Genomic DNA, 24,145 nt, shown 5'->3' on the forward strand with positions numbered 1-24,145 from the left:
CAGTGTTCATAACAGGTTTAAACACCTTTGCCTTCAGACACAGTTGGAGGACATGTATGTTCTAAGCCTGAATGTAATCACACACACACAGTACATTCAAAAAATGTCACACATACTTCATTACATGTACCCAAGTGCACATGCACGTATAATGCTATGTTCCAAAAGTTATGAATCCTCTGTGCGCGTCTTCCAGAAACAACAGACTCTACAAAGGCTTCGTGCTGAAAGACTAAATTCCTGTTTCTCAGATGTCAGTCTGACAGTCCTCTCTCCTTTCGTCTCTTTTTTTGTTTCTTGTCTCTCTCTCTGCCTGGGCAGCAGAATCAGCACATCAAATAAACACAGAGAGGGGTATAGTGTTTCGTTTGGAGACAGCAGAACAGGTCACGGACAATGGGAACACATGGAAATGCGTGAACTGCGGGTGTAAAAAGAAAGCAATTCCAATGCAAATAAGTGCGGGGGCTTCTTTGAAATGAAATCTGATTTTGGAATTTAATAATTCCTCCAAAGAGTTTTCCAGGAAAAAAAAAAAGGATTCTTCTGAAATGATCAGTATTCAAACCCGTGCATTCAGACACAAAATACCAATGGATGGGGGCTCATTATGAAGCCCATCCTTGGTCCACCAAATGTTATTATCATCATAAAACCTCCACACTCTGGAGACATTGGAGGAGACTTGGAGACATGGCGGCCATTTCATGGACTCCAGCGTCTGAGTCATTCAGCTTGGGTTTGAGTGGAGCCGTCGGTAAAACACAAAGTGATGGCAGAGGCAGAAACAGTAAGTCCAAGGACTGTAGCGTTTGGCCTGAGGTTCAAACAATCGACTCGCAGCGCTTTTTATCTGAACCGACCACAAACCCCCAACTACTCTTTACAGTTCAAATGGAGGCTTGAGCAGAAAGGCGATGCTTAATAGTGATGAGGGAGATGGGAATTCAAGGTCTTAGACTTTAGTGTAAAGTTACAGAGCTAATCTTGGTTAACATGCATGTTGTGGTCATATTAAAACAAGGGCAACAGCATGACTTCCCCTAATTGAGGTATTAATTAGGAGGTATTTGAAGAAGATGAAGAACATGCTCAAAAAACAAAAAAAAAAGCATGACAACAGAAAGTGATGAAAATCCTTTTATTACAAAACGATGGATTTGGGTAAGAATATGACAGTTGATATCAAACATTAATAACAATAACGCCAAGTTAATATAACAATATAACATAAAAACATATTTGCGGACAAAGCAAAACTAAAATCTGACAATGAATAAATAGTTCATGTGTTAATAAAACCATGAGAAACAACAGTAACTCAAAGAAAGAAATGGCTGGTCCAGTGGCACGACAGGTGTGTAAAATACTTGTAACATAATAATATAATAATAATGCTCACATCTGATTGGACATCTCATCCTTCATATCCCGGCGAAGGGTCAGGCTGTGGTTATCCCATGGTTACCTGTACAGAAAGAGTTGGGTAAATCCAGAATTAAACCAACATTGTAATACCTGTGAATGGATATTAAGGAATGGAAACACATTTAAACTAACTCCCTCTGATTGACAGCTCCTTTGAGATTCTCAGTGTGTCTTTGACTCTAAGTTGTGAGGTAAAGTACAGTGAAATGACTGATTATTTACTGTGATGTGCGTGACTGAAAGTCCTGAGAGATGTTTGCAGAGATGCGACTGCATCGTTTGACGAGGCCCCACATCGCTGCGTATGTATAGATGCTTTTCAAAAAGACATAAATGGTTCTTACAGTATGATGGATGGGAGGCATATGAAAGACCTCAGGACTGGAAGCTGTCATAGTCACCATTAATAGTGCGTTACAAAGTAAACTGCAAACTGATTAGTAATTCTGGATGTTCATACTTTACTACACTCACTACTGTGTACACCAGTTAAAGAAATATGAGCATTGTACTGTACTGAGGTACACTTCCACGTGAACCATATACAGGCATGTATGCACACACGTTTCTATACAATCTAAACATTCATGCTAACCTCCTGCTGCGACAGGCATCCAGGTCTTCCTGTAGCAAAGAGGCTCTCTTCTGTAGGAAGCTGACCTGCAGCACAGACACACAATGCAACATTTGGTAATCTTTATAAAACGGACTCGCTCTGATAAGTTGTGCAGAGGAACTTGAAGTGGTATGATGGCCAATTGTGCTTTTTTGGGTGAAGGGGGGTTAGCTAAGTGGAAGAAAGGCTTGGTTGTTGAGTCCAGGGGTCAGGACGGCAGGGATTTGGGGTCAGGAGATTAGGGCAGGGGGGTTAAGGCGCATGGGGACAGAGGGGAGATTATGAGCCAGGTTAGTTGAGGTTAGGACGCTGCGAGAGGAGTCAGCGCCATTCTTTTGTTTGGCTACAAAGTGTGAGTTTATTTATGAAGTGTCTTTGGCTGAAGTGAAAATAAACCCCATCTACATTTACACGGCATCTAGAGCCTGGCAGAATAATCACGGCTCCAAAAGAATCTGTATTGTTCTGGGACTACCGTACTGGAGCCGAGGGTACATTCCTTTCTGTGGGGGAGACCTCAGGAAAGTTCTAGCATTTCATTTGGCACTTCACAGTGGTGAAGTATATGCAAAACCCCACCGAAATGTGGTCGGATGCCTCCAGAGACACGAAAACTCTCCCCACCTTTTTTCACCATGTAAAAATAATGCACTTTAATGTGCAAAACCCAAGACATCGTCAATGAGAGGAGAGCCCATTCTGGTCACGAATTACATCTTATAAACATATCCGATCACAGGGCTGTGGTCTGAGCACTGAAATGGGATCCTGGTAGGCCTATTTGAACAAGGCAGGGGTTTATGATGAGCCTTGTACTGCACGGGCCTATCACCATTACAGAAAACCCTCCTGTGTTTACAATGTAAAAGCAAAGAACATTCAACGATTCAGTGTGAAAATGGACCTAATGATATTAGTAAGAGACACGGCTCAGAGGAGCAACATGGCTATAAGAATGGGGTTATTAAGCGGTGATTGTGTGATCTGATGGAGAGAAAAGGAGGCATTACGGTTTATAAAGAGGACTGGCAGGGTCCAAAGTAACAGCAATAGCCACATTTCCACCTCAGGAACCTTCCCTAGGGACTAGGAACCTTTGGAGGAACTTTCCACTGCAGAGACCAGGATGAACATCAGGTTATGGGGACAATACTTTAACCCCCCTGCCAAAAAACCCTGCTTGGGGAAAAGTACATGATCTTTGGGGGTGAGGCTTGCAGCGCTGAATATTTCTGATTCTTTGAGTAGTCGCAGGATTTTATTTCAGCCACCATTTTTTAAAATCGTGATGGAGTTACAGAAGAAAGCACACGACAGATGTCCAGTCCTCGTTGTTGTATAGTCGAACACTTACAAATTACCTGTCAAATCAGAACCTTTTGAGTTGGCTGAGCACTCACACTGTGTTAATGTGGGCATGCTGTTTAAGGTACCGGTGAGACAATGAACAGTATATACCAAGTTTAGTTCAAATAACAGATGAATGGGTTTACAATACTCACAGACACAATTTTACAACTATCACAGCAGCAACTATTTCATCTTTTGTCACAAATATAACAAATATACTGTTACAAAGTGATCCACCAGTAATGTGCATGTGCATTTGTTTGATTGGCCAGTGCAGAGCCTTACCAGATGCCATTATATTGGGCTGCAGTAGAAACAGATTGATATTTTTGTGGGACGACCCTGCATTGTTTTGCTGATGCTTCCTGCACGGCACCTGCACTAGCTCCATTCAAAGGTCTGCATTTTTTCATGCAAGGATTCTACACATTGAATTAAAACTTAAAGGTTTGTTTATGTCTGATGGTTTTATTAAGCATAACAAAAGTAATTCAGCATACACAATACCAGAACCCTGGAACTGGCTTACCTAAATGTTGTACAGCCATCATGAATGTTACTTCCACCTTTCCTGCTTGTACAGGTCAAAATGTCTGCTGTGGGAAGGGTCTGCTGTGATATTTACGCTCGTCAGTTCTTGATTTATGGCCAAAAATGTGTTTTGTGAGGTCACGGTGACCTTGACCTTTAACCATCAAAATTAAATCAGTTCATCTTTGAGTCCAAGTGCATGTTTGTGCCAAGTTTGAAGAAAACCCTCGAGGCGTTCCGGAGATATTGTGTTCACAAGAATGGGCAACCAGCCCTGGCTATCTCCGGTGCAAAGGCAGGTGTGTACAGTAAATGGGCAGTGTTTACGTAAAACTAGGACATGGAGAAGTGTGGAAATGCAGAAGTATGTAGAAACTCTAGAAGGTGTATTTAAAGGGTACAGTATGAATTAATGAAAGAGAGAGTAAGGCAGGATTAGTACTTTTATTATGTTGCAAATGAGAACCTGAGGCCCCCGGAAAACGTTTAACGTTCTTGAAACAAAAGCCTCCAGATTCAATATGTCAGCATGTTTGTTCTAGTCTTGCCTGTATCTGATCCGTTCTGGCAAGCAGTCAGTTCTCACCTGAGCCTTCAGAGAGGTGATGGTGTCCTCCAGTTCCTGTCTGAGCTCGGCTGGCATCAAACCTTTGATCTTCTCCTCGTACTCCTGACGCACCACGGTCACCTGAGAAGAGATAGGCGGGACGACCAAACAGCGTCAGTTAACTAACACACCTGAACAAATATATTATTAAATCCACATTACACATTCATTATTTAACCATCAAATTAATACATACGCATCATCCACGCACACACAGAAACACCTGCACATACAGTAAGCCTTAAAATATGTGATCTTCATCTTCATTTATATCATATGTTTGTCTGTTTGGGTTAAAAATATTTTTCTTGACTTGTGACACAAATAAAGACAATTCAGCAATGAGAAAAAAAGCTTATTTTCAGGCAAATTAATATTAATCACTGCTGAGTAAGTGCACCCACTACCCATTCACATACACACTTCCAGACATGGCGCCCAAGCGAACAGCTCCCTCGGAGGAGACACACACACACACACACACACACACACACACACACACACACACTGACACACAGACAGTGGGTATCCTCTCTTTATTCATGGCTCAGAGTATTCCCTCACTCTTCACAGCTCCTTCACATCTCCACAGGGGGTCCGCAGACTGGCATGACTCGCTCTGCATAACACCCCCTACTGGCTGCTGAGGACTACAGCCAGATCAGACACAATGCATTTATGGGCCTGTTACACAGCTGGGTTTGGAAGAGGACAGGGCCACGGTGGAGGGCAGAACACATCAAACGCAACAGCAGCTCAATAGCTTGCTAGCTAGCTAGCTCCACTGGGGAGGACTGCAGGAAGTCTGTCTGGGGCTAAATTACACTCCACTAAACCAGAGTCTGATTATAGAAGTTGAAAAGGGTTTGGTTAGCGCAACCCCCCCCGTTTTTTTACCCACAAACACACATGAATGGACGCACACACACATATACAGACATACATACACACACATGCACAAACACAGAGCAGTACTGTAAAAGCATTTACGGCATTTTGAAAAGAGTTGCTTGCATCAATTAATCTGGAGCTTGATGAATAGTTTAACAGAGCTTGAGGAATCAACGGGGGGTGGGAGTGAAAAGCAACAGTTTTCACCCACATTTTTCAAGGTGTAACCAGGGGAGAGTCTGAGCATTTCAATCGACCATAATGTCTTTGACAGAGCCAAAGTCCAGCTAACATTAAGAATACCCCCCCCCCACAACCTCTCCTCTCATCAGGCCGGTCTTTCAAGTGAAAGGAGCGTGAATGAGGTGAGGGGGAGGGAAAAAGATTGGTTTTCCTAAAATAATTTTCCTGTTGTGGATTTAACTGATTGTTCTGGCTTTGGCTAATTAATCTTCCTGGGCACAATGAAAGGGTTTGGGAAGCACTTCAAAGCAACCTCCAGTATAAATGATCCCAACATGAAGCAGCTCACTTTGTCTCAGCACAGTGTGCAGTAGATTAGTCTGCCACAACTTTGCCAACATTTTTCAGACTCCTTCTGCCCTATTCATTTTAAAGTGTCGGGACAATAATATTGGGTCGAGAGTCCACCAGTTTACAGAAATATGTCTTTTTCTCTCTCCGTGTGAGAATGAAGTCGAGGATAATTTGAGAGTGACAGGTTTTTCAGAAGCTTTAATTTGAATGTCCAGGAGTTAAAAAATCAGCTGAAGCTACGGGAGTGCAAATTTTCAACAAAAAAAAAAAAGTCTATCTATCTATAGCAGCTTCTGTAGTCATAACAAAATGGCAAGCCAAGACAAAACACACTCCACTACCTCAGACCGAAGCAATAAACAATGGTTGAATAAACACATCCCTTACCAACCACTCTGAATATATGTCTAGATTCTTCAAAAGCCACGCTCCTTAGTTTTGCATTCTTGGTTCATGTATGGTGCAGTCGCCACAGCAATGAGAGATCCGCTCTGCCTAAATTACAAGCTCCTTTGTGGCAATGCTGTCTCCATTTTCCTTCCCATACATTAGAATGGGCAAGTCTACAACAGCCTATATACTGGACTCACAGAGAGCAAAGGGGACGACTGGGTATTGTACGTACAGTCGAAAGGCTGATCAAACTAGACAAGCCACAAATGTTTTCTTTAGTAATGATGACAAAGGGAAGCCCAAACTAGAACTAATGTATTACGTGATATAATATGGTTGAGTATTTGGCACCCGTCCTAATGACTTTGCGGTCAACTGAATGGCTGCTGTGGCCGTTGGTGTGAGACAGAAAATAATAATAAAATATCACTTATCATTATTCTTTACAGCTGTATTGTAAAAGTCGTCTTGTTCTTATCAGAAAATAAGCTTTACTTTTGCATTATTGCATCATAGCTACACACTGCATGTACATTTGCATAAATATAAGCTGTATATCACATTAACCTGAACGCATATGATACAGATTTATGCTCTTGCTGCGCAGTAGCAGACCAAATCATTTGCAATCTTCTTTACACAGCGTGTCTAACTAAAGCTTATATATAGTTTACTATGCAATGTCTGTGGGTGGAGGCAGCAGCCTTTTTTTTTGGTATAAAAACATCTCTGTTGTGGAAACGTATGCTAGGCTAACAGATACAGAAAAAAAAGGGACCAATTAAAATTTCCGACTTCACTGCGTCTCTCAATGGCGTTAAAATTCAAAACAGGAGCATCTCTCAAACTCCCCAAAGATGTCTAACTGAGAGACATTGTTTCCCAGCTTTGCATCCTCTCGCCTCTTCCAAGGTCCCTCCTCTCACATCTCTATTTTTTTCTTTGTGCAAACATTTTTCCTCCTCTTTCAACATCTTTTTACAGCAAAGGCATGTTTGTTTTTCTGACAAGTGGCATGTGACGGCATCTTGAAAAGAAAGCCTCCTCACTATTAGGACAGATGTCGGGTGCCTTTGAACAATACTGCTGATCAAACCTTCCATGAGGTTTTGGTCATTGACGGACTCCAGATGACAGTGAGTAGGAAAAAAAAAAAAAGAGAGGAAGGGAAACACAGAGGGAAAAAAAGTGTGCCACTATCTCCCAAAGAAACGTAGAGGGACTTTGACTTTCTGGAGAAAAATCAGGTTTCATCTCCACAGCTCTTTTTTTAAATGAGCCTTTGTTTGTTCCTGATGAAGAGTGATTCTCTAGTTTTGAAGACTGCGAGGAGCGGCAGTCGTTTTCCCCTCCCAGTCATCTTAAAATGACAACATTTCATCTATATATAGTCTTTAGATTGTGGTTTTGACTTTCCCTTGCGTTTGGTACCGTCACATGGCGTGGTTTTTGACAGCTGCCAGCAGAAAGGAACAAGCCCTCAACACTTTCAACGTTCAAATGAGGTTGTCACATCGTTGGGAAGCTTGATGTATGCTAATGAAGTTGGGGTGTGTGTGTGTGTGTGTGTGTGTATGTACAGGCTTACGTGGGACGGGTTGGGGGTGCTGAGTAGCTGCTGGAAAGACATTTTTGATATACCCCTTGTTCCAAAGTGACAAAAACCTTGTCAGGAACAAGGGGGTACATCAAAAATGATGCCACTCACAAAGTTTGCACCTCCACATTCACTGAGTTGGCACTCAGAGTTCACCAAGGAGCGATTTGAATTCAAAAACGCTTTGCTGCGAGAGGGAAAAAAAGAAACCGCTTCACAAAAAGTGGAAGAAAAGAAAAAAAAAAAAAAAAAAAGACGAAAAAGGCAGGAGGAGATTAGAAGTCGCTACAGATCTTAGTGAAGTTGTTAGAACTATGGGATGGATTGGTAGCTGCTGATGTAATGTGCCTCAACAAAAACAGCACACAGGAAAATGACTGAGCCTACAGAACTTAAGTTCAACTCCTCTGCATTTATATGTCTGCATCAATACTGAAAACAACTAGAGAAATGATTTATTTTTTATTTTACCAAGCTCCCATGATGCAGGAGAATACACTCTCAAACTTGTACAGTTCACCGTGCCCACTGTATCATTATGTATTTATACATAAGAGCTGCTCCTCTCTTCAAGGAGAATTGAACCACACAGCGAGCTGCTGATCCGCCATTTTAGAGTGGGGGAGCCTGCGAGGGCCCTGCAAGTGTAAGGCAAGCAACATCTGTGTGAAGTCTGGGCAGAAAGGCTGTTTTTGCGTGTGAGGGATCAGATTACAAAGACAAGTCTTGGCAGATAAACTAGGGCAATATCAGTGAGGAGACAGAGTGGAGGTTTATTATCGTACGCGAAAAAACAATGCACACATAAACCAGTGTGCACGCAACACTGCAAATGCACATATGATGTGCGCTAATGCAAATAGTCACACACAACCGAATAAAAAACATACAGTAGAAGGGCTGATTTCCTATTGACACCATGCATACACACACCTGACCTTAGGTTGGAGCATGGTAAGAAACATAAGTTCATACGATTCAGACAGCGTCCTTACAGGGAGTACAACTGTGACTGCCAAAAGAAAGGGGTGCCAATAAACACCCACAGACATATTGTAAGTGTAGCTGTAGACACTGTAAACCTCTGAGCAACTCTGATGACGGATTATTGAAGACTAAAGAGCATCGGGTAGATGTGGCTCACCTGGGACAAACTGCAACTTCCTGAGCAAACTGATATGCAGGGAAAGCTACTGAATCTATAATTCAAACACAATTTAACTATATTGACGAAATGCAGAAATGAATCTTCTTTTCTGTGGTTTTTTATAATGATATAAGAGATTAATCTATGTTGTTTTCTAGGAAATTGTATGATTTCTGTTATGTTCTGATGATGTGTATTCATATATGTTATGGCTATATGGCGTTGGCTAGACAGGAGAGACAACTATAGCTGGGCACAGGTATTTTATGTGTATACACTGCCTCCTCTAACTGTGATGAAGACGTGCTTGATGTTAAAACACTAGTTTCTGCACCTCATTTAAAAGCTCTTACTATAACCGTGTGCTTCCGATGTCATCGTTCCATATCCTGCCTCAGCTGTCCTATCTGTTGAGGCATTGGTTTTAGCTCGGAGTTGGCTGATGAGCGAAGATTCCTTCATTCTTAGTCGACTATGGCACACTTCCTGTTTGTGTCTTTGCTGCCAACTTTGACATAGCAAAACAATCTGTGATAAATTAGTGAAATGTGTTTGTGGCAGAGAAGCAAAAACTCAAGCATCTAAAATCGGTACCAAATGCTTAGTCAGATTCTTAGTCTTATTTACTCATCCTTTGTTTCAACATATTGCCTGATTAAAATCATAATGTTGCTGATTTATACCAGAAAGCAGAATTTTTGGTAACATTTCTAACTCTCTAACTAACCATGAAAAACTAAGCTCTGCAGTCCAGAAGCAATAATTGGGTTTTAATGTTATAAATAAATCATAATAATAATAAATCATATGATATTTCGATTAATGAGGGTTGCAGTATTTTAAACAAAATGTCATGACACATGTGAATACATGTTAGCATCTTCAAATCAGTGGGCCAACATTTGATTGAACCGACATCATCTACCTGAAGTACAATTCATGGCTTAATGCTCGACTAGAGGATGATGATCTTGAAGAATAATGACTCCTCTCTTACTTTGTGTCACTTGTTTAATTACTATAAGAGGTTATAGTATACCTTGACAATATGCCATAGTGGTTGCTAGGGAATTAGGGACCACATGCTCGACTTTTGGAAACATAAAACCATTTATTCTTCACCTTGGGAAAGTTCAAAAGTGAAGGGATGTTGCCAATCTTTGGGGATACATTTCACCAATAAATTGACTGTGTCTTCAACGATGGATCACACAATAAATAACACTAAAAAACACAAATAAAAAGCTAAAGAGAGTGACCCAAACCCCTTATCCAAACATAATGATCTGACATTATAGCAGGCAGGCTCAGGGGTCAGCTCCTCCTAAGTTATAGGAAACAACGTGCAGCGCCTCTGGGACTGGGTCAGTGACCAGCGACTCCTGAAAACCACTGACCCCTTCCTGCAGATTTATGACAGCCAGACACTGAGGTGTGTGACGAGTGTGTGAAGTGTGTACAAGGGTCAGTGGGCGGATCACAGGGGGACACAAGAGAATGAATGCCTTTGGTGAACATACCAGCATACAAAGAACAGCCTCCTGTGTGAGTGTAGTCATTAGTGCTTTCTTCTCTGTGTGTGTCAAGGTCAAAACAGAGCCTGATTACAGGGCATTCTGGAGAGCCATGGGGAAGTGCATGTGCGAGTGTGTCTGCACACAGAGGCTTCCCTCTGAACACAGGCGGTGGTGGCATTCCTGGCCCTAGGCGCTGGCTCTTGAAGCCAAATCTCAAGGAATTTGGGAAATGTGCGAGGGGGCATATCTCTGTCACTGGGCAGGAGAATGGGAGATGGTAGAGTGATGAAGGGAGGGCAGAAATAATCCACTTTTTTGTCTTCTGTGGCCCCCTGCAGGGTCTAGTAAGGATGGCAACTGGGGGGTAAGGGGCTAGGGGCTAGGGGCATCAGGTGATGGGAGAGCAGAAAAAGGATTCAAGCACCCAAAAAAGGATCGCTTGACTGATAACAAGAGTGTAAAATAGAGGTTAAGTTCTGGCAAGAAGTGAAAAGAAGTGTGACAGAAAGGCTGAGGGCAGCGGGTTTAAAAAAACGTTGTGTGTGAGAGTGATGCAGCGGCAATGGTGATGAGCAAATGACTAGGAGACAACCTGCCTCTCTTGTACATCCTTGACGAGCATGAAAAAAGAGACAGTGAGGGATGGAGAGAAAAGGAGAGAGTGCATTACCTTCTCCTCAGTCTCGAGCTCTTTGCTAAGCAGCTTCTTCTCGGAGCAGTGCAGCTGCCTCTGTAGACTTTCCACCTTTTCCTGCAGAGCCTGGGGGAAGGGAGAGACAGTCAGTGTTGTCAGTTGACTGACGGGGAAAAAGGAGAACAACTCGAGATCTGTGCGGTGTAACTGATGCACAGGGATATACACCAATCTGCAGTTATATTCGAGCTGGCGAGAGACGGACAGAGTCAATGAGAAAATATTCAAGGCACAAAAGGGAGGACAGAGGGACAGTGAGGAGAGATGCAGCCTGTGATTAGACTTTCGTGTTAAAAGGCTAATAATAAAGTCATGACAGTAATTACTGGCAAGCTGGCCTCATTAAGCCCAAATTCATTTCTGGACAAGGGCATACAGACAGAGAGTTGCTCATTCAGGGAATTAACAAACTTTCTGGGCTTTTGTGAAGCTGCATTCCTTTAAGGATAATAATATTTCTTTTGAGGTAACAAGAGGGATGTACTGTATCATTTAGTGGATAAGAACCCCCTCTCACATGTAGTCCAGTACCTGAGTTGATCACATTTCCCCATAGGGTGCCAATAAAGAATTTAATCAATTTTGCTTTGTAGGATTCAGGCAAGTAAGTAATAAAGAAAAAAAGAAAGAAAGAAAATTCACTGTGTGTGTGTGTGCGCGCATGTGTGTAAGGCATTCTTCCCTTTCTGCCTGTAAGTGATAGCAGTGGAAAAAAAAGAGAGGCAAAGTTCCTGCATGCGACGCAGAACCAGATGTTTTGAGCGCACATGTGGACACTTCGTCTTTGATTAGCCTGCATGAAAAGCAGAGAGAGTAATGCATGCACACACACACACACACACCTGAAAATAAAAGCACACACATGGGTTTACACTTTCACACACACTCCAACAAGTGTATGGGGGCACTGGCTAGCATCAATATCCTCAGTGTCTCTCCCTGGTGGAGTTGAGTGAGTGGGCCAGGTGTTGCCTCGTCGATTCTCAGAGCTGAGGGAAACACAGTCCAGGTGATAGGCATGACCGGTCTGATCTACAACACACCACACTGACATAAATCATACATGGACTGTTAGGCTTCAGGGCCAGGCTGAACTTCTGTGTAGCAACTTTCTGAGAACTACTGACTAAAAAAGGAAGGAAGGTGCAAAACAAAAAAAAAAACATTTCAAGCCTTTGTTGTCAGTAGGATTGTTAGATACAGTAGATCTCACAGAAGCTGAAAGTTATCTTCTGACATGTAATCATTTTCTTTTTAATAATTTGAAATATCAAGACGGCACACAGTGTGAACCCATACCTGAACTGCATTAATGACCTCCTTCCTTTGCAATGTTAAGTCTAATTCAGGCCTCTAGAAGATTGATTTCTCTACATTACTAGACCATCATGATTCTGGAGCACGTTGAGGTCAGTTTCAGCTCTGCAGCATGAAAGGCAGCTGGTTTCTGGCATGTTGATCCTATTAATTAATCAGGGTATTTCTTACCCAGTCACGATCCCATCACAGCCCCATCCAGTGCAACCCCTTGCCTTCGATTTCATCATTTCATTTTGTTTATTGGTTCAAAGGCTCAACGACACTAGAAAAGGATTTTTTGTGGATTCAACACCATTTGCCTGAGTTTTCTGACTGTACTGACAAAGGAATACGAGCGTGAGGGACTCTTCCTTTTTTAAGTTTTTCTTATCTGAGACAAATTTCTGAATGCTCATGTTTTCTGATTTACCAGTTTACTATAGCGCAAACAAGTGTTAAACTACTGAGTGTATTTCTCTAAGACACATGTCAGGGGATTATCTAGTACACTAGTTCTGAAACTATGGTATGGGTACTACTGGTGTTAGGCGAGTGGACTGTGAATGCGAGGGAATCTTAAAAATAAAGAAATTAATATCAAAATACTACAACATTTTATATGAAAATACTTAAACAACTTGCTATGTAGTCACGTTCATGCACATAACACATGCATACATGCATGATTAGTTGCGAATTAAAATGTAATGGTAAGATAGTAAGGGCAACGGGAACTACTGGGAAAAGAAGTGTGGACCAAGATTACCCCTTTTACATCAAATTAGCTCTGGTTCCTGATCCGGTTCCACAACAACACTCAACAATAAATAATCTTCTTATTAGGAATAAACCTACCTCCTGTATGAACTGTCTGTAGCTGAATAGGGTCTGTCTATGCCACTGTATTTTAAGGTCAGTCATAATGATGGGATATGGAGAGCCTCGTATTTTCTGAGGTGGTAAAAAGATTGAGAAACACTGATCTAGTAGGTACTTGCACTCACAGTCACGGTTCTTACCCTTGCTTCTTCAGACACTTTAATAACTGTGACCTAATCTCACCACCACCCCCCCCTCCCTCACTTTCTAAACCCACTTCTGATTCCCCGCACTGTGACACAGCATTTCTGGACCAGGTCTTCTGGGAAGTAAGGCTGACTACTGGGCCTCACTGGTGACGTGTTTGCCTCTTTCATGTGGGTTCTGTATCTGATGTGCTCAAAGAAACTCAGAGTAGACGTTCAACAATTGCTTTATTAATAGAATCATACGGGATGATTCTGCTGATGAATAAAAGCACTTTGTGAGTCAGAAAGAGCCTCAGAATTATAAAGTGATTATCGCTGTCAGACATGATGGTCATATACTGTATTGAGGGATGTTTTCAGGCACAGAGCAATAGATATCACAGAAAAACTGATAGCCACGGATATTAACTCATGAAAAAAAAAGTACTGAAACAATGACACAATACAATGAAGTGGATAATACAGGCACCTGTGAACACCTGCGCAGCCCCCCCGGATGCAGTTTGAACACCAGTGTCTGACTTTGACTTTTATCCAGTGCAAGCCTGGGGGCAAACCTTTGAAATTATAATGAATTTGAAAATTTACATGGCTACTAATCACTAATAATCTCAAATAATGTATGGGTAAATATGAGAGGACAGTTTTTCACAAAAACACTGATGACCTCTCACTCCCAGGTGCTGCAGCTTTAATCCATTACCTCTTTATCCCTGATTCCTCATTTTCTCTGTCTAACTTCCTATCTGTCATAAATCTCTCATATCTATATATCTATATCTATCTATATATATCTATATCTATATCTATATATACACACACACACACACACACACACACACACACATATTGCAGGTCCACACATAAACACGTACACACAAGATGCAGGTTGTTTCTATAGAATTCAGTGTGTGAAGGTGTGTGAATGACCGTGTGTAGAGGATCCTGCTTAAGTGTCTCCAGATGCTCAGGGCGATATGGTCTTTATCAACCATGCAGACTGGGATCATTGTGAACAGGCCAGGAAGAGGGGGAAATCAGATTTCCTTAGGGCTAGATGAAGGGAGGGGGGAGGTGTGGAAGGAGTGAGAGGAGAAAGAAAAGAGAAAGGTGTATGAAGGAGAAAAAAGTCAACAAAATGCAAAGCAAAAGGCCTGGGAAGATAAGACAGAAATGTGATATCAGAAAGAGAAAGAAGTTCAAAAAGGTGAGAGACAACAAGATAGGAGAAAGGAGAAAAAACCCGTGGCTGGGGTGATGACATGGGGCAGTGGTACCTCTGCTGTGCCTCCCACAGTCGGGGGGCTTGAAGGCCTCTCTCACCTCTCCATCAGCAATGTGCCTCTGCCTTTCATTCCAAACTTTGTCTCAAAGGATTAGCGAGGCACACGCGCACACAAGCACCAACAAACACACCGCTCAGAGCAATCCACGCAGGTATAGGCATGCATTAATATTAACAGCAAAAGTTCTAAAAATGTGAGTGCTACACTCAGTGAAATGAGTGTGCAATTCCAGTGTTGTATGCACACAAACATACACACAGACACACCAACGCCTGAGTCATCTTTCCTGGGTGGTCCTCCTGTGCAGATAAGGCAAGCATGTTTCCCTAGGGTGAAGTAAAAGCAACAGAGGGCAGGAAAAAAAGCAAAGAAGAAAGAAGGGAGGGAATAGTGGGAGGAGGAAAAAAGGCCAGGGGCCTCTTTAAACTTGGTGTTTTGTTAGGAGCCGAGCTGCTCTTCATGTGCGGCAGGGCCTTCTATTTGCAGCGTGCTGTCAGAAGTTTCTCCCAAAGTCTGGATTAAAGAGATCCTCTAATGACACTGAGGCTGGACGACTTCAGACAGCAGCAAAAACCTCACACTGCACCGCCTCCAGCCAAGGACACACACACTCGCATACACACACAGACAAGCAAAAGGGTAAGAACAGATACATACACAAGAGGCACGAAGCACACAGACGTACATAAGCAAAGACACAGTATGTGGACTGCGCCCACACACACACACACACACCAGCTTTAGTAGAACAAGGCGGTGTGTGTATGTATGTCTACTGATCTAATAGTAAATAATAAAGGAGGTGCTAACCTCAAGGAGGGGTGGATGGCCAGAGAGATGAGCACAGACTCCCTTTTATCTGCACTTTTATCAAAGGATTGTGGGAAAGGTAAAGAAGTGAGTGTAATAGAGAAGCTGTAGGAGGAGGAGGTGGAGGAGGAGAAAAGAGGTCTTCCTCCTGAGGTGTTAGAGAAGTGAAACTTTTGCTGTTGCTTTGCTGTCTGTCTGTCTGTGTGTAGGAATAAAAAGATGTGGTTTAGCAAGTCGACGAGGACAGCCCCTCTGAAAGACATCACTGATATTGGTATGAATTGACTTGCTCTCAGTACTTTGATGCTTTTCAGCACTTTTCCGTGAGGTGATTTCGAACTGAGGTGAGAAGATACTGTGATGGCGGCGGTAGCAAACTCTCCGGAAGAGCAAATAGAACGGTTATCTCGTCTATCGCAATATGCACACATGTCGGCACAGTTATGGAGGCGCCTTTCCTAGTACTGATGAAAATAGTAAGACAATTGCCACGGTAATGAAGACATGTTGCAACTGAGCTGTGCCCACAGGGGGAACACATTGTTCTCTATCTTCCCGTCTCAGTCTCTTTCAGCTGCTGTGAGCTACAGTAGAAAGAGAATAGGAAACAACTCTGAAATATGCACCATATGCACTGTGTGTGTATTTGTGTGTGCTTGTGTGTGGGCTTACATACATATATTCTGTTTATCAAATAATATATAATTTAATGGATGTTAAGTTGAGCAAAACTTCCAAATACAACTGCAGTGTACAAACTCTTGCAAATACCTTAAAAATGTTATCTTAAAAATAAACCATACATCCCTGTTTTAATACAGGACTGAATGTTAAGATGCCAGAAAGCAGTCATTGATGCCACACAAGTTGGCACAAATAATAGCAGACAAGAATATGTGTCTTTATACATCTAGCTGAGAGTATTTTACAAATTTTGCTAAATTCAGAATTCTAATCTTCTTACTGCATTAAAGTGTAATTTAAATAAAGCAAAGAGTTCAGGTATTTAAACTTTGAATGTATAAGAGTCACTTGTAGTGCTGAACTATGGAGCTCTATGCAGATTTGAGCTGTTTGAGCTCCTTATTTTGGTTTTCTAGCCACTGTATACTAGACTGATGCAAGGAGGACACCCAGAATGCCATGATTCTCTACACTGTAATCAGATGAAATGCTTAATTTAATGAAAATAGAAAAACCCATGATAATCTAAGCGGAATTGTGGCCAAGAAATGTAGAACTGAAGTATGAGATATGCCAGGTGGCGGCTGATTGGCCTGGTATAGGCAGACTGCTCGAGCTTTTGGTCCTTTGTCTGATAGCTGCTCAGACTGAGGATTTAATAATAAAATACATTTAAAAAAGTGAAATTGATTTCATGGAGCAGAGACTTGTGGCTTTTACGTTTTGTTTGTTTTGTTTTTTACCAAAGATTTAGTTTGTTGCTGTAGCCGCTGATAGTATAGCACAGAAAATACGTCTAGCCTTCTATTACAAAATTGAAATTAAAAGTGAAATTATTTGCATGTTATTATGTATTACAGTGTTACACACAGGTTTACAAGTGAGGTCCTAGTGCAGTAATGGCAGCTTGTCAACTTTTGCCTAGAGCCTGGATTCCTGTAAACATGAGATTCTTCAAACAGGGACGCACAAGACATTAGGCCATCGTGGTCTCTTTGTACTTAGCATTAGGCCTGTGGTTTAATGAGTAATTTCCGTTTGTTGTCTGTGAATGGAGTATGGTCTCTATGAGCTGTTCTACTTCCCACGTTCCCTAGTTGCATCCTGGAATGTTATCTCTCTCATACTTCCACCTCCTCTGATATGTGGATCAAACGGTGCCGGGAATCTGCCCACAGCCGGAAAAGTCATCAATCAGCCAACACCAGGCACACATGTAGAGTGGCACACACACACACACAAGCATATACATGGACATTAAGGCAGATGGGTGCTTACACCGATATATATAGAGAGAGAGAGAGAGAGAGGGACCCTTGCCGTCACACTTAAATGTTTCTAGCTGACACCAATAGAAATAGAACGAAAAAAACAGGCTTGAATTGGAAGTTAGAGTGCACTTCTGTGACGAAAAGTAGGTGTAAAGTCAATTGTCTAGAATAGGCCTAGCATCAGGGACAGGAAAATACTGAATCTGAAAAAAAAAAAAAAAAAAAAACCCCCAATTAAGTATGTATGATTGTTAACAATTGTTAAAAAATACACAATACAGACAGAATTATATAAAATGTTCCCTAAACAGTAAATAATCTCCTCAAAATTCATCAAAATCATTCATTTTTACTAACTTCTTGCAGTTACTGAGTTTACTATTTTTCGCTGCAAGATGCCACTAAATCCTACACACTGGTCCTTTAAGCAACTAATATGTTGGTATGTAATTGACCACTTACAAATTCAGACATAACAGAGCCACACTGGCATGCCACTGGAATCCTCTTTCTCATCACCTCGTCACCTTTTAACCCCAGTTTAGTTTTAGCTAACGCCTGATTTAAATACTCTATGTAAATAGCATTGGCATGTTTCATGTTTTCTCCGGTCACTATTTAGCTTTGTCTCCCCATTTCACACTGGATGAGTTAGTGTGCAGTACAACCAGCACATGTGAGCTGGGAGCAGTTGGCTATAGCTTTATATGAAGAGGAGCTGTTTTGGTTTATTGGACAGTCAAACCAGATTGGTCTAATGGCATAAAAGTCTGCACAGAACTACAGATTGTAACTATTGATTCTCAGTGAGATTGGCAGCAATACCCTTCCATGTTATGAGGAGTCATTTCATTTCTGTTAATATTTGAAAACATTTCTTAATATAGCATGAAATTAAAAATATTGCATGCCCACATGCACAGAAAAAGAAGAAAGTGACCGAAACACAGATGGTTTAACAAACTTCAGTAAACAAATGTGCAGTTCAAGGTTGACACGAAGAACATGGACATGTGTTGAAGGACGTGGACGGACACTCGAACAGAGAAGACAAACGCACACACTCATACACACAACGATTGAAGCTGCTCTTCGCCTGTGCAAAAGAGGGTATCCAGCACACCTGTTCTTGATCCACTGCTGCCATTCCTTCCCACAGGCAAAGTCATCCTTTCAACCCCCTCAGAAACTAATGCATATATAACTAAAGAACTACAGACAAACTGCAGCTGCTACAACTAGCCCCCTTGAATGTGTGCATGTCTGTGTGGTTGTGTGTGCGTGCACAACTTGTCCCTCGTTACTGGTACGCATGCATAAAGGTAAAGCACCTAGATCACATGGACTCCATCTGAGTTTGACAAAGGAAGCTACACCCCACACTGTCTGGTGTACAAAGAACAGTGCACCTCATATATTCACTCTCACCCTCAAACAGAGTGAGACAATGGTCACTGTTGCATTATGTAATATGTCTGCTGTCACTTCACCCAGAGGACATTACAACAGGACCTTCTCTTTGACTAGCACTAGAAGTTACTGCTGGATGGGCCTGGATCAAAGGTGTGTATCCCTGTCTGTGTGTGTGCAAACACCAAGCACATGTGGGTGTGTGTTAGAAAATGCAACACTACTGAAAGATGTAGAGACAAGGGCACTAACTCAAAGCTAGGTTTGTGTGTGAGTTTGAGAGGCAGAAAGATACAGATAAAGACTTAGCGAGGAGAAAATGGGAGAGAGATAGTATATGTAGGCCCCTGTATAAGAATGAGACAGGAAGACTAACTTATTGGTGTGTGCGTGCGTGCATGTGTGCGCATGGCAGCATTCAGCAGGCAGAAAGACAGGAAGCACTGCTGTGGGGAGCAGGAACAGCGGTGCTGATCAAAGCCCAGGCGGGTGACACTATGGGCGGAGTGCCATTGTTTATTCACCAGCCACCTCTCCCTTTTGGCAGGGTGAGGTGAGCATGTGTGCTTGTGTATGTGTGTGGAGACAGACAGAGAGTTTGAGACAGAAAAGAGTTCGAAGATACAGAGTTGGAAAGATAGGGTGTGTGAGAGAGAGGGAAAAGACAAGGCCTGTGTGTGTGTGTGTGTGTGTGTGTGTGTCTTTGTACCTTTCTCTTGGCAGGCTAATGTGGGCTTGAGTTCTGTCAGATTTGGCAGCTGCACATTTCAGGCACACTCATACATACACTCTCGCAGACACAGACAAAAACACGGCCCATGCACATGGCCACACAAACGCACATCATGTACTCAAGTAATCTCAATAACCTCACTATTAAACCTCACTTTCACCTCAAACCCCTGTGTCTCATCAAAGGCAAAATCCATCCACAAACGGAGACGCTTTACGAAGATACCACATGACATGAGGAAAAACAGATGACATGAGGAAGTGAATAATCCTCCAACCGAAATGCTGGCTACGTCCCAGTGCGCTACACTGGCTTCCTCTATATTGATTCCCATTGCCCTTACCTGATATGAATACACTGGGCAGATGAAAGCAAAAACAATGCTTTCATCTTACTTTCACCTTCCTCAGTCCTTTGACACCAACCTGGTTCCAGCGCATTACAACTGCCCACTCGTGCCTTGCCCACTGTTATGAGATAATTGGTAACCTAAATAAAACTGAGTACAACTGACTACAACTCCATATGATGGACCATTGAAAGGAAACAGGAAGTAAGGTAGAACATTGCAAAACCTCAGCTTCTCTTTATTTACTATTCAATGTGTGACAATCTGCAAGTTCTTGATGGATGGATGTGTGTGTGGACCATTGAATCTTGCAACCACACAGTCTACAGTATATATAAACCCGAAAATCAAAACAATGGGCTAAAATAGGCTAACACCTACAGAGTTGGGTTTAGCAATGCGACAAGCCCCTTCACATTCAAAAGAGTAATTTGTTTCAATGTTAATAAAAAAAACAAGGCCACTTGGTGCCCCACCAGTGTGTATGCTCATTAATTTCGGACATTGCACTAACCAGCCTGTGGACTTCACTTCTGCCACAGTTTGCAACACACACTTTAATATTTAGTGTATTTGTTATTCTAACTGCGCAATGCAAAGCCAGTGTCCCTGTCTGTGACAACAAACGCCAAGCAGGCACACACTCAAGCGCTCATGCCTCTATGTTTATACACACACACACACACACACACACACACACACACTCCACACTCCCACACACTCACCACACCTCCAACAAAATACTCCTCCACCTAAGACGTCACTTATCACAAACAACCCAAGATACATGAGGGCATACTTAGACTGTACTAACGTATATTCAAAAAAAGAGGTTTATGAGATAACAAAGGTCCCTTCAGTTAACACCCACATTTAAGAAGTGACAAGTACAGTAGAGCGCACAGTGGGAGCTAAAATGGGGCTAGAAACGGCAGAAACGGCCTCGTGAGGGAAAAAAAAAGAAAAAAAAAGAGAGACATCTGATCCGGTGCAGCGGGTGAATTCAGAACAACTGTTTTGGGAATTATCCCCGATTCCAAATGCGCGGCTAACTTTGATGTTTTTTCTTCCCCTCCCAGTTGTCTGAAGCCCCTCCGCTCTCTTCATAATCGAGCCCTTTGAAGTGAGCAGGGCATGGAAACAATGTCAGCAGGCGACCACAACTCCCTCCCCCGATGGCCCACTGACAGCTCTCCGCCATTTCTTTCTTATTTTCCCCCTCCTCCCCTTTCTTCCCTTGTCCTTCTGTTTGCTGTCTCAATCCACCATTCATTCCTCAAAACATCCTTTGTCGGTACTCCCTCTCCTTTCGTCTTCCCCGTCATTATGTTTTACCCCCCGTATTCCTCTCCTTTCTTTCACAGTTTAACCAACTCTTTATTTCATTTCTTATTTTCCTCTTTATTTTGCTGTTAGACCAATCTGGCCTTGCTCTCTCACTGATTCACTTCCTTCCCGATCACGTCTCGCCTTTAATAAGCAATTCCCCCATTAATTGGAGTCGTTAGCGGGGTGTTAGATACAGGGGGGATCCATAAAAATAGGAACACAGATAGAGGAAACAGAAAGTTTGTCTGCTCCCACCTGCAGATGCTAAGACCTGTGTCTTGTACACGGGCCCTACAGCAAGGGGAGACAGGCGTGTGTGTGTTTGTCACGGTACAGCTAGATTACAAGCAGACCAAAAGATAACAAATATGACAGTGTAGCCAGTCAGTGGTGGCCAAAGTCTGCCTAAAATGACACTTGAGTCCACGGTCACAAACCCCTAAAAAAAAAAAACAAAAAAAAAAACAAAATAATGAACAAACATTTCCATGGTATATAGTAAATAAGGGATGAATTATTTGTATCAGTGTCTGCTAACTGCATCATCTGTAGTTTTTTGTCCTTCGCAATTTAAGATAGGCATAGTGAAGACTGTGACTAGTTAAAACAGGGAAAAAAGAATAAATTGCTCCCATGAGTGAATATCGGAGGGTGTCACTTAAGCATAAAAAAATCGGCAGTCATCTTCTACAGTGCTTTCCGTGTGTGTAGTGCGCCACATGGAGAATGACTTCCTGCAGCTTTATTGAACACAAATCTGAACGGTGTTCACAATGACATGAATTAGTTTTATGAATGAGAGAGAGAGGGAAATCTGAAAAGATCAAAAGTCACTAAACCCCCCCCCCCCCAGAGGTCAGAAAAACAATTTTGTGAAGGGTTGAGACTGCATGAATTGGACCACAGTAAGCATTTAAACTGTAAACCGTAAATCATATGTGCAGAGTGACAGAACGTTTGAAATTTTAGACAATCTATGTTCGGGGCAAGCCATTTCAGACCAAACTGGCCACTTAGGGAGAAAACTCTGGTCTGTGAGCGGGGGGGGGGCTTGGGCTACCAGGGCCTGGAAGGAGAGGAGATCTGCCTCCTTACTATACGAGGCAGCTGCAACCACAAACAGACAAGGTTGTGTTTGGAAACATGTCCTGATCCCAGACACAACAACTCTTTATTTAGTGGGCCACACCCCATCAACTGCCACTGTGTCCCAGTCTGGTTGCTAGGGCAAGAGGCAGAATAAAAGATCCTGTGAGTCCCAACAAGAAATCTGCATGCAGGGGGACAAAGATCAAGGAAAAGCACGGGCAAAATGAACAAATTATTGTTCTAAATGTATGTATCCGCTGTTCTTCGCATGGAGTTTAAAATCGACAGGTTTAATGAAATAAACACCAGCAAGAAATAAACAGGTTAGGGCTAAAAAAGGAGCTGGAGTGTAAAGTTTAACTGTAAAGAGAACAGTAATGATAGAGAGAGGCTCTGACTTAAGACGTGGGGTGCAGCAGACAGATTTGTAAGCTTCAGCCAGACATAGAGCACACAAGCCACTTAAAGACACTATGGAGTTTGCAACTAGCCATAAAAATGACAGAGCACATGCATACAAACGGCGACCGTGCTTTAACAAAGGAAAAGCGACCCGTGTCTACTCTATAAAAGTCAAATCCAGACAAGGCTTTTTTGAGGATGTAGTTTATTGACACCACCCCCCGCCATTCTCTAAGTCTAAAGGTTTGCCTCTGCAGGTGAACACTGCAGAGACCACAAATACAACACAGGAAGAATATAAGACTGCTAGGAGATTGAGAAGATAGGATGATAAGAGAAATAGATAAAGTGGCAGACCTTGAAGATTTACCAGAGCTAGTGCAACTGCCTGCACTACAGTTTTAATCCCATCCATTATAGTTGATTGTGTATGTATATGTATTAAATGAAAATAAATAGTAATAGTATTTATTTATACAGCACATTTTAAGAGAAAATAAATTCACCTCAGTAAAAAGAGTATTCTATTAGGAACTTTTTACTACCAAAAAACTCTGGGTTTTGTTGGAGATGGGCGAACAATGCCTTAATCAAACAACTTTTTTTTACATACAATATTGCGTGATCTAATTAAAACGCCTATGTGTTACTGCAGACAAAACTAGGTAAAATGCTTCTTTGGCAAGTTTTTACTCACGCATCAGACCAGATTGAGACTGATTTTGTGCTTTTCCCCAACTTGTAAAAAGCAAGAAAAGTTATTTTTCTTTAACAAAACTGTGAAGTGCTGCTCTGTAATATTTCTCTGGACCCTCAACTGAATAAGTTCAGTATGAAGTTACACATGATGGGTAAAGAAGGCGATGAGTGACATTTTGCAACAGCCTAAATAACTTCTTTGTTCATATGAAATGGAAAGAAATACAGGATAGTACCTTTTTCACAGCAGTCATTCTGACATCAAATAGTAGGGTAATCACAGGTGTTATCAATGACATTAATTAAGGTTAGGTTCCATTTAGTGTACCAAAGCCTTTCCAGTGAACCAACATGCACAATAGCAGCACCCCGTCTCTGTTTGACCCTGAATGGAACAGAACCTTAATTATTGTCATTGGTAACAGCCATGTTTACCCTACTATTTCAT

General features: G+C 42.0%; 1 protein-coding gene across 1 annotated transcript in view; it reads right to left on the bottom strand.

The window, feature by feature from the left end:
- Window positions 1-1,144: 1,144 nt before the first annotated feature.
- cep112 (centrosomal protein 112) overlaps window positions 1,145-24,145 on the bottom strand; it is a 100,495-nt gene continuing 77,494 nt past the window's right edge. Inside the window, exons 24-27 of the mRNA XM_035654347.1 lie at window positions 11,285-11,374; window positions 4,512-4,613; window positions 2,024-2,088; window positions 1,145-1,468 (exon numbers count right to left, since the gene is read on the bottom strand). Coding sequence (XP_035510240.1) covers window positions 1,465-1,468; window positions 2,024-2,088; window positions 4,512-4,613; window positions 11,285-11,374 — 261 coding nt within the window. The 3' untranslated portion in view covers window positions 1,145-1,464. The remainder of the gene's footprint in view (window positions 1,469-2,023; window positions 2,089-4,511; window positions 4,614-11,284; window positions 11,375-24,145) is intronic.

This window comes from Morone saxatilis, unplaced genomic scaffold, assembly GCF_004916995.1.
Source record: "Morone saxatilis isolate NCDOM2014 unplaced genomic scaffold, NCSU_SB_2.0 Contig14, whole genome shotgun sequence".
In the NCBI taxonomy this organism is placed as follows: Eukaryota; Metazoa; Chordata; class Actinopteri; family Moronidae; genus Morone; species Morone saxatilis.